Source organism: Salvia hispanica, chromosome 2, assembly GCF_029641045.1.
Source record: "Salvia hispanica isolate PSC_SH4W2 chromosome 2, Shi_PSC_v1, whole genome shotgun sequence".
NCBI lineage: Eukaryota > Viridiplantae > Streptophyta > Magnoliopsida > Lamiales > Lamiaceae > Salvia > Salvia hispanica.
The window spans coordinates 2,821,691-2,833,830 of record NC_142693.1 but is presented as its reverse complement, the minus strand read 5'-3'; the positions used below and the strand labels follow the sequence as shown (position 1 = coordinate 2,833,830).

General features: G+C 36.3%; 1 protein-coding gene across 1 annotated transcript; it reads right to left on the bottom strand.

The window, feature by feature from the left end:
- Positions 1-9,150: 9,150 nt before the first annotated feature.
- On the bottom strand, positions 9,151-10,726 carry LOC148931385 (F-box/LRR-repeat protein At3g58900-like). The gene is made up of 4 exons (XM_089064767.1): positions 10,532-10,726; positions 9,845-10,486; positions 9,619-9,762; positions 9,151-9,477 (listed from the first exon to the last, which is right to left on the bottom strand). The coding sequence occupies exons 1-4, from the start codon at positions 10,724-10,726 to the stop codon at positions 9,151-9,153; spliced, it is 1,308 nt and encodes a 435-aa protein (XP_088920893.1).
- Between the last annotated feature and the right edge of the window lie 1,414 nt (positions 10,727-12,140).

Sequence of the window (12,140 nt, the reverse complement as noted above, 5' to 3'; positions counted from 1 at the left end):
TCGGCTTTTTCAGGCGGTTTTGCAGGCGGTTTTTTACCAAAACCGCCGGTTAACCGTGAAAACCGGCGGTTAACCGCCAAACCGGCGGTTTTCGGTTTTGGCGCGGAACACAAGGCTGACACGTTGCAGCTTCGATGGGATGTTTGAGTGCAGGTGGTCAGACGGTTTGTTGACCAAACCGGCGGTTTCGGGTGTAAAACCGGCGGTTAACCGGCGGTTCCGGCGGTTAACCGGCGGTTCCGGCGGTTTTTGACCGTTTTAATTTTTTTTTTTTTTTTTTTTTTTTAAATTCGAATTTTGAATTCAATTTCAGATTTCCCCCCAAATTTTTATCTATAAATACCCCCCTCTATCCTCACTTACATTTACCCCACTCTTGTGTTAATAAGAGTTTCTCTCTTCAATCTCCCAATTCTCTCTCTTTGTCTCCCATTTCTCATTGTGCTATTTGTGCTTTCATTTGAATTATTCAAGTGCTACTCTTATATTACGCATTGTTATACTTGATCTATAGTTCTATAAGTTGTCTTTCTCAATTGCTAAAACAAAAAAAAAATTATAAGTCCATATTTCTACTATAATTCCATAAACTATCAAGATGTCTTCATCCCGAGAAGGTCGTATTGATAAGGGAAAAGGAAAGTCCAAGAGGCCAAGTCGAAAATCCGTTATTGATGAGATTTCTCAAAGGAACATGGATATGTGGCAGGTTAATATTTATTATCTACTAATATTATTAATTATGAATTACATTACATTATTGTTCATAATGTTATTTGATACTTTCGCTACAAATATTATTTTGTAGAATCGAGAAGAGCAAGATATGGCCAATGCTATTGCTCTCTCCCGCTCTCAATCCCAAGGCGGACGTGGATATGGAGGCGATGCTTATGTTGGTAGTGGTAGTGGTGCTCCCGGTCCCGGTGCCTATTCTCAACAAATTCCAACCCCGGTGAATCTTGATGACGACGATGATGACGAGGAGGAAGAGGAAGAGGAGGAGGCGGAAGAGGAACAACAACAAGAAATGCCACCCCCACCCCCACCACCAAGGAGTCGTCGTGGTCGTGGTCGTGGTCGTGGACATCCTCCTCAGCCTCAACCTCCTAAACCAGTTGAAAGGACTTTAACCTCAGATATCATGGTCAAACATTTCAAGAAGGTACGAGATAGTACCGATCCGAACACTTTTAATGTGTATTGCAACTATTGTGAAAACGTATACACATTACGAAAGAGTGGAGGATATGGTACATTTACCCGTCACATGGAGAAAGCGCATCCGGTCGAGTTTGGTATCGCTCCAACCCAAACTCAACTCAACTTTCAACATGGAGGCGGGACCGGGAGTGGGACGGGTTCATCCCAAACATCAGGTATGTGTAGCAATACTCTTTTAAAATATGATCATAAAAATGCTCTTAATGTGATGTCTAGATTTGCTGTGATGAAACATTTTCCATTCAATGCTTTTGATAACGATGCTTTTGAGTCGAGTATGCGACAAGTTTATAATGCCGCTGCAAGAAAATTGAGTCGAACTTCTATGACTCGAGCTGTTGTTAGACAATGCATGGAAAAGAAGGTGCAATTAGGTACGTTTATTGTTAACTTGGGTCATAAAGTTTCGATTTGCTCTGATGTGTGGACTGATTGTTTTTGCAAAAATTCATATATGGGCATTACTGTGCATTTCGTTGATCATAGTTGGACTTTGAACAAACGTTTGATTGCATTTCGGGAATTTCCCGCACCACACACTGCACAAGCAATTGCTCAATTGATCATTCAAGTTTTGAATGAATTTCAATTGATCAATAAAATTTTTTCTGTTGGTTTTGATAATGCAAGTGCTAACACTGCTAGTATAGATGATCTCATCAGTGCATGTTCTCCTGTTATTGATGGCAAATATTTTCATGTGCGATGTATTGCTCATATTTTGAATTTGTGTGTTCAAGATGCGATCGATTTGTGGCAAAAGTATGTTGATCCTATTAGAACTGCTGTTAAATTGATTCATAACAAAGCTCCTATTGGTAGAGCTTGGAAGAAATATTGTCATAGCAAGCAGTGCAGGTACACCAATTTTCGTTTGGATGTTTCAACTCGTTGGAACTCGACGTACGATATGTTGGAGTCGACTTTGAACCACATTGAGTATTTATGTGATTTTTTTAGAACTTGCCCGCATGTTCCTTCTGATTTGCTTTTGATACCCTCTTGTTGGGACCACAGCATGGATTTGTTTCGATTATTCCAAGCTTTCAAAAATGCCACTGTTGAGTTATCCGGTGTTTATTATCCTACTTCTGTGCGTGTTTTGGAGCATTGCATGTATGTGGCAATTGGTTTTAAGACATGTGTGAAAAATACTCAATTCATTGAGTTGAAGGCTATTTTGTTTTATATGGTTGAAAAATGGTTGAAATATTTTGCGCGTATTCCAAATGTGTTCTTGATTGCAAAATGCTTGGATCCAAAGTGGAAGTTGCATGGTGTGCATAAAATTTTAGACATGTATTATGGTTGTTTGCACGATTTGGATTTTTCTCAACTTCGCGAAATGGGCTTGACAAGAGGAGAAAGCTTCGAACTAAATCTTCCGAATGTTGAAGAAATCAAACTAAGGTTAGATAGTGCGCTTCGTGCTCTCTTCGGGGAATATGAAATGCGATATAACACCATTCACCAGGTACGTGCTCCTCCTAGTCCTTCGACATTTGATTTTGGTGGCGGGAATTATAGCAATGTCATGATTGATCCCGATGTAGTATCACAATTGCAAGATCTATACGGTGCTACAACCAATAGGACTAGAGCTACTAGTGAGTTAGATATATATTTGGAATCGCGCTCTATTTTTCAAAATCCAGGTCCCCCTACTCAACAAATTGACGTCCTTGATTGGTGGGGAACACATGACAAAGAGTTTCCGATACTTTCGATAATGGCTAAGGAGATTTTCGCCGTTCCCGCTTCCACCGTCGCCGTGGAGCAAGCTTTTAGTGTCGGCGGTTGTGTCCTAGACGACAAAAGGAGCAATCTCTCCGCCAAAAACATGGAAGCCACTATGTTACTTGATGATTGGGCAAAGGCGGACATGAGAGCACAAGAGCCGGATTTCGACTTTCGTGTAGAGAGTGATGGTGAAGAGTTTTCCACCGATGACGAGGTCGGAAGCGAAGGCGCTCAACAATATCAATGACGGGGGGGCGGTGAACAGCGAGCACGGCCGGCCAAAAAGGTAAGCAAGGTAAGAGAACTACGTGGGCTTTGATTCCTCAATAAAATTGTGGATACGTAGGCAACTCAACTTAAATTTGAAAAGTTTAACTTTGAAAGTTTAAGTTGAGTTCAAGCCCTTTTCAATTTTTTCCTTTTTCCCCCCATTTCATGGTTTTTTTTATTTATGTTCCGACGACACTTGTAAATTATATCACATTGTTGTATTATTGTAATGTATTGACAATTGTATTATTGTAATGTATTGACAATTGTATTATTGTAATGTATTGTTGTTCGTTACAAGTTACAACTCAAATTCAATAAAATTGATATGATTTTCACCTTATTCGTCTTATTTCAATTTAAATTATCCATTGCCTTGTTCCAATTTATTGTATAAATCCAAAATTCCAAATTATATAAGCAAAAAAAAAAAAAAAAAAAAAACCGTTGGAACCGCCAAAACCGAACCGGAACCGTGAGAACCGTACAAAAACCGGCGGTTCGGAACCGGAACCGGAACCGCCGGTTTTGGAACCGGAACCGGAACCGTCAAAAAGCCTCACGGTTCGGTTCCGGTTCCACATTTTGCGAAACCGGAACCGGCGGTTCCGAACCGGAACCGCCGGTTTACGAACCGTGGGCATCTCTAGACGGAGGGAGTAATTACGTTTCTAGATTCATTAAATCTTGATTATGGAGATGGAAGAGTTTCAAGAATATGAGAATTAGTGTCGGTTGCATCTTAATCAGACATTTTCCATTTATTGATTAACTAATTGGGGTTTTGGGGGTGATCAATTTAATTAGTTGTTACTTTAATTAATGTGGAAATTGTATTCTAATTAATGTGGGACGTGTCTATTCACTAGTGACCTTTGAGTTGAAATTTGGCAGAGACATTTACTAGTTTTCATTTAGGTTTATGCACTTCGATGACTTAGGCTTATCTAATTAATTAAGTGTTTACTGATAGGTCATTTGAAGGATGAGCATGAGGTATTGTCATTATTTGTCAATTGAAATCCAAAGCAAATTTAGTGAATTACCGACTTAAGGATAGATTGGAATACCGAATATTTCATCAAAAAGGATAGATTGGAATATACCAGTCCACTTTGATGTATTTTTATTTTTATTTTTATTTGTAATTAACTTTGCAACATGGAACCGACAAATTTTTTGGTATGTACTACACTTAATATGGTAGTACCTTAATTATTTATTTATTTGTACCGTTAAATAAACAATGACGTAGCAAATAAGAAAGTTCCAATTTTAAAATTGAGGTCGTGCATAAATGGCTCTATGCGGCTGTTGAAGACTTAAAGCCACATTAATATTATTAACTGCAAGTAGCTATAAATTTCTGTTTATTTAAAAATTAAAAATATAAGCTGTTATAATTAATATTATAACCATCAAAACAATGTAGTTGGGTGTTTGCGAATGGTGGATTTCGGGGGCAGGAGGGGGCGGTCACACCCTCCCGACCGTTCGAAGAGCCTAAACTTTCCCTTGAATCGAGCTGTAAAATAGCATATTTGTCCCCTTAGTGGAGTGTAGAAATGTGTTTTTGTTTTCAATAAATATCATATAAAATGTAGTAGCCCAATGTTTTAGTGGTTGGCTTTTTAACTATGTGGTCTATGGTTCAACCCTCAACAACAACATATGTTTTTCATTCCTTACTTTTTTATTTTACCAATTCATATTTCTTCTTATTATCAAAATAATACCTTTAAATACATTATAAAATCAAAACTTTTATTAATTTGCATATGTTGTTTTGTTATATTTATTCTTTAATTAAAATTATTTTTTATTTTGTGTTAAAGTTTTATTTTTTGTCCTAAAGTATTTATAATTTGTGATCCATGCATTATTCTCTATGTAACAAAATAAACATTTTAAATATTTTTGAAATCTAAATATTTACTACTCTACTTATATCACTTTTGTATATAATATTTACAATGATTTTGAATTTATAATAAGTATAATAATTTTATATTTTTAAATGAATAATACATATTTGCAAGCTAATACATGTTTATATTTGATTAACGAAGCTATTGTTACTTGAATATTAATACAAATATTATTTATTTTATTATTAAAAATATTACTCCCTCCGTCCTATTTTAGGAGTCCCGGTTTATCATTTTTGGGTGTCCCATTTTAGGAGGCACAGTTGAAATATTCCATAAATGGTATTAGGCCCCACATTCTACTAATCTTTTTTCACTCACATTTTATTATAAAACTAATATAAAAAGTAGGACCCACATTCCACTATCTTTTTTCACCAATTTTCCTTTACATTTCTTAAAACACGTGTCGAACTCAACCGGGACTCCTAAAGTGGGATGGAGGGTGTAACACCCCACTTTTTTGAACCCTAATTTTAGAGCCAAAAAATTTAATTCCCTAATTTATGACATAGGAGTCGTGAATTAATTGAGGAACGAAATTATGACCAAGTCGAGTTTAGGGTTGCGTTGGAAGTTTGAAAAGTCAAAACTTGTTGATTATATGACGTGACATGTGAATATTCGAATTAAAGGTGAAATTATGTGATGATTTAATTGTTTAAGGGTGAGTGAGATTTTTAGGATATTTTTCCATAACCTTATTTTTAGAAAATCCTATTTTTTCCGGATTTAATTTAATTCTTGGGATATTTATCCAAATTAAATCCAAAACCCAATTATTCCTTATTTTTAATTTTTTAATGAGAAAAATCAACCCCCCATACTCCATGGTGATTTTCGAAAATCACCTATGTTGGGAAGGAAGTATTATTTTACTTGTTTAATTGATATCTTATTGATTTCCTTCCATACCTAAAATCAAATATTCTACCAAATCTTACCTTACCTTAAGAAGATCTTGCCATATCTTATTTTAGTTAATATTCAAAATCCGTTCCTTATTTAATCCCTATACTACACCCCTATTTCCTTTCTCCAATGGGAGAATTTTTATTTTTATTTTGCTCCGTGATATTTTATTCTACTCCGTAAAATATACAAAACAAAATCTTGGCTAATTAGAAGCCACAATTTTCGAAATATTCCATGCCTTAAAACCCTAGATCACATTTTAATATTTCTTCCTCCCTACTTCACAATATTTATTTTATTTTATTGTGTAGAATCAAATCTTCCCAAATATTCTATATAATTACCTAAAGATCTTATTGAAATCTATAAATAAGAAGCCAAAAACCTAACCCTAGCCATCACAAATTTTCGCCCCCCACCCCCAAACTCTCGGCCTCTCCCTCTCTTCACACTCTCTCAATTTTCTTCTACTTTTCTACAATAATCCTTCATCCTTCGAGAAGAATTAGAGTTTGAGCCCCAAGATTTTTGAAGAACCAAGTCTCTACTTTGTTTCTACCGTTCGCTTTTTTCTCAAAAAGGTATTATTATATTAATTCTTCTTCATCTAACCGATTAATCGGTATTCTTGAACCCTCATGCATCTTGATTGAGTGAAAGTGGGATAGAGGGAATATGGAATACATGTGTGCATGTGTGAAACCGTGCATGTGTGTGGGTGCGGCGCGTGTGTGTGGGTGCGCTGTGTGTGTGCATGTTGGCGAAATACTCTTGTGTGATATAGTGATATATGTTGATGATAGATCTGGAGTAAGATGCGAATGAAATTTATATGATGAGCATGACTTGATTTTGATTGGTGATATTAAGATAAATCGATGGGAAAAGGGAAACGTGAGGCATGCATGATTTAGGAATTTATGTTGGGACTAATACTTGATATGTGCATATGTGATTAAAAAGGTGAAACCTTAGTTGCGAAGCCGGATAACGAAAAAGAGAAACGTACTTGAAATCTAAGCAGTCGAGGTGGGCTTTATTCACTAAACTCCTTTATTTTTGTCAAAATATTAATTGGTGTTATAAGGGTGGTTTGAAACGTTATGCCATGCCTGTGATTGTTTTGATGAGATTGTATGTCTGATGCCTAGTTTGTGAGTACGCTCCATTAGGCTACAGTGGCTATGCGTAAACGAATTCGGGTCTGAGTATGGGCCGCAAACCCTACCAGGCTGTGTACACAGTGGGATCGGGAGCCGTCCTTGCTAGTCGGCCGGTCTCGTGGGCGAAAAGTGTGGCCACACTTTCGTCGCACCATGGAAAGATTGTGATTGTGATTGTGATTATTGATGAGAAAAGTGGGGAATTTGTTTGACTGACCAGTCTAAGAAATTATTTTTGTGATACTCGTGATATTCGTTTATAGCTGCTTAAAACTCGAGTTCACTATGGTGAGGGTGGCATAACTTATTAAATAAAATGTTTTGGCACGAGTCCACTAGGTATTTCAAAATACTCAGCCCTGCATGTGTTTTTCTTATGTGCAGGTTGAATGGCGACGAGCGTTGGCGGGTGTTGAGCAAAGTTAATTAATAAGATGAATATTTTGAACTTCGAGTGTAGTCGTGTCTTCATACATGGCTTCACTTTCTCTTGGATGCTTCCGCTAAATTTTGAAACTCATTATTACCACTTAGTCGTTTTTTTGAACTTATTCCTTTTAAGAATTGGAGATTGAGACATATTGTGCTTTTCGTTGAATTCGTACCAACCCTTGACTTTGATCGTCGTTTAAGTTATCCTCTCTTCATTGATTATTCTTGATTAAACCTTGTTTTATTGCCTCGTTAGTTTGTTAAATACCTAGGTCAAACCCTTTTAATGAAACCCTAGACTTGTTCTTGTTGTATTTAAGTTGCCTAGTTAATGACCGCCGAATTTATTATACCCTAGGAGGGCGGGGCATTACAGAGGGAGTATTACATATTTAAATATTAATATTTATTAATATTTAAATAATTAAATTCCGCCCTCGCCATTTCCAGGGTCTGGATCTGCCACTGCATGTGGTAATCATAAAAAATGCTCAAGTGTAAAATTCTCGGCGAGCAATATACAACACTGTATGCATCAATTTTTCTCGGCCATCAATATCCAACACGCTATACAGCAATCTATAGATTGTTGTCTCGCGTTTATAATATTGCTGTGTAGCGTTTATAATATTGCTGGATATGTGGTGTTATGGTGTCACTTTAAGAGGTGTTGCATTTTAACGCACCCCTACATGAGTGTGATTATGTTAAGATGACAATCCTTCTTTACAGTGACAACGTACTACCAATCTCGTGCTGTCATATGACACGTTATCCAGCAATAGTAGAGTATCCAACAATATTCATTTAGTATGCGTTTATAGATTGCATGATAGTAATAGGTGGATTGCGGTTTAGATTGTTGAGTATTGCAGTATAGGCATAAAATGTTTCAGTTGCAATATATATAGATACATATTGTTTTTTATGCCGTTATTTTGCATTATTGACAATAATGCAATACTCAACACTGCAATCCACGCAGTACTATCATGCATTCTATAGAAATCTATCTAAAAAGTTTAACTACAATATTGCTGGATAGCGTGCCACATGGCAGCGCGAGGTTGGTGGTACATTGTCACTCTAACTATGATAGCACCCTAATGCTCACATGGCAGCGCGAGGTTGGTGGTACATTGTCACTCTAACTATGGTAGCAACCTAATGCTCCCCTACATGGGTGTGCTTAAAAAGTCAAATAAATTTATGACTATATGATCCATTGTGCATAAAAATGAGTTGTACTTGTAACACGAGTTCGTCAAAAAAGTAGTAAAATATTATTACATGGTAATATTAATTGGAGTATATAGAACTTTTGTCAAAAAGAAGTTATTCTACAAAATAAAACAAGTAGTAGCAGTATATATGTAGGAAACAATTGTATATCGGCAAATGCACAAGCTTATAAAGTTCATTACCAATAATGTATCATAAGATGTGTGCAAACATGTGTGTGTGTATATAGAGAGGGATTAACGGATTACTAATTTGATTTGAGGAGGTATTTTCGATTCGATGTGGTCCCTGGCATGTCTTCGAGCAGTTTCTTGGCGCTTGATCTCTGCAACCCCCCGAGACGATATATCTCGAATTAGGTTGCGAGGATCAATCTTGATCTTCTGCAGAGCAGCAACATCTTTTTCAACGAAGTACATGGCGAGTTCAGCATCACTTGTACGACCATTGTACCCACGAATGACTAATACTTTCAGGTGCTCGTGGGCACATTTGGGTACTCGCACCATTTCTCTTCTTCTGTCCGGTTGGTTTGAGCATGGGATGAGTGACGGCCACATCAACTGCATAGCGTACAATATAAAACTAATGATGCAATCGACGATCCTAACACTTACAGGATCATAACACAAACCACAAAGGAACAAATAAATAACACCAAAATTACGAGTTAAACGTTTCCGGTGTCAAGTTCATATTCATACCCGAAATTTAACTATAATCAAATTAGGGCACGATTTTACAAAGTAAGCGAACTCCAGAAGACTATCATCGGCCCATGCTCCGACGTTTAGGATTAGCTTTTTGAGGTTGGGCAAAACAGGGAAGGAGAAAATCTCTGCATTTTCCTGAAAATAAGCAAGTCAATCATATAACTCATATTCAATTTTCAGTCCCTAAAACAAACACATAATAATTCTGTGCACTCACACTATTAAAAAATATAGTCAAGTCAAGAATCTTGAGCTGATTGAGACAACATGAAAGTTGTCCAAACACATTGTTCTCAAGTGCAGAATCTCCTTCCATAATCATGACTTGATCAAGCATGGGAACATTGCTGATAATTAAATCAATGGCATAAAATCCTCCATAGGAAAATGACTCAATGCTTGAGTTTGCAATCTCAATCGTGTCTATCCCCGGACAACAAATTATCTCTAGACACTTAATCGAAAGTTCGAATCCACTAATCTCTACATTCCTCAAACCGGAGGCATAACATAAGGATAACTTTTCCAGCTCTGGACATCTCATCAAGAGACAATCCAGAGCTTCTTCGCTCACATTCACACCTGTCAGTGACACAACTCTAAGGCAATTCAACGTGCCGGGCTTGCACGGGAAACTATAGTAGTAGTTGTTTCCCACGGGCTCTTCACCTCCCAACAAGTCCAACTCAAGACTTTGAACTCCCTTTGCAATAGCAATGTTTACCCAATTGTCGATTGCATCACTCCTACTCTTATCCAGATTGAAACAAATCTTAAACTCCAGGGCCGGCCCGCTATGTTGCCTCAGCACACGGTTCACCCAACCAACGTACCGAATCCTTAAGACACGTAGCATCCGCTTTCTGCGTTGCCTCACCACACGCCTCACTGCACGCTTCACCACAAAGTTTTTCCTATAAGCAATGCTGGCCAGTTTGTCATCAGCATCAAAATGTAGTGTAGCTACATTAGTCCATAAATAGCGCCATCGCCTCGATAAAAAGCTAGTAGCGGCCGCTTCCTTGAGCGTTAAACGCGATAAGATCGGAACAAGAAGATCATCCGGTAAGCTACTGATAAAATCATCCCCATACATCATCTCCTTTTCTTCACACTCGTTCTCAAAATCGGAACCCACCATGGCTGCCCCTTTCCGTGACGGCCACTAACGTTTTACACTAACTTTTCTTCACAGAGTTATAAGTACAATTTCTTAAAACGTGCACCGGTCAAACATGGAACATGTTAGGGACGGTAGGGAGTACTAAATGTTGTCTTTTGGTGGTTTTCATAATGAGTGTTTTAACAAAATAAGTTATTCTTCTATTTTCCTATTTTTTAATAATGAGAAAATCCTTTGATTTCAAACATGGTTCTAAAATTTGACTAAACTTCAATTTATATATAGTACCTATAATGAGTGTTTCAAACATGGTTCTAAACTTTTGGTGGTTTTCATAATGAGTGTTTTAACAAAATAAGTTATTCTTCTATTTTCCTATTATACCTATAAAAATACTACTAATATTTGATACAAAATTTGTAATATTATTATTTTATTAATTTGAAAAATTAATAAGTAGAACTAACGTGGCGGGCTGCGACTGGCTTTTTAAAAAATTGAAATTTAATATAAAAAATAGCTTTTAAATAAAAAATATTTTGCCACTTCCCAATAAATTATATCCATTTTCTACACACTTTTAATTTATTTTTCAATTTTTTCCCCCAAAATTCACATTTTCATCTATAAATACCCCCATTTCGATTTTAATTATGTAATTTTTATTTTTTAGGATTTAATTATATAATTTTTATATTTTAATGTATTTTTATATTGTTGAATGTTTTTAGTAATTGAAGTATTTAAATTGAATAATAGAATTGTGGGACTCTTGAGTTTGTCCTTGCGGAAAAGCATGGATGTGTGTGTTGTGCTATTGCCTAAGGACAGGGATTAAAAGTGGGTCCGGGCCCACCTCCGTGCTCTTAAATAAGCGCACGGATGGGGATGCTCTAAAAATCAGTTTAAAAATATAGATCATTTTTTAAAAATTTAGCCCCAGTTTATTTTAATTTTTGAATTTACCACTGGCTTTAACAACACTACAGATTAATAAATAATACATCAAATTACATTAAAACTTTATTCTGACCTGTAATTTTGAAAGTTCAATTTCTCTGCTGAAAATAAACCACATAGTACTATAAGTCTATAATCAACAACACTTGGCGTTTCAAAGTCATTCATATCTCAGTAATTACACACCATAAACTTGTAATTATATGAATGCATATGAAATTAATTACACAGAACTATCTATGCTATGTGTTGTGTGTAATCAATGCAAGGAAGAAGAGGTGGAAATACCTGAGACGGAAGAAAAACGCCAATTAAGAGAGAAATTGGAAGAAAATTTGGAGATAAATAAGCATTCCAAAGAAAAATTAATGATATAATGGTTAAATCTATAGATTATCATCAGCCCAGTATTATAATTTATTACAATTGT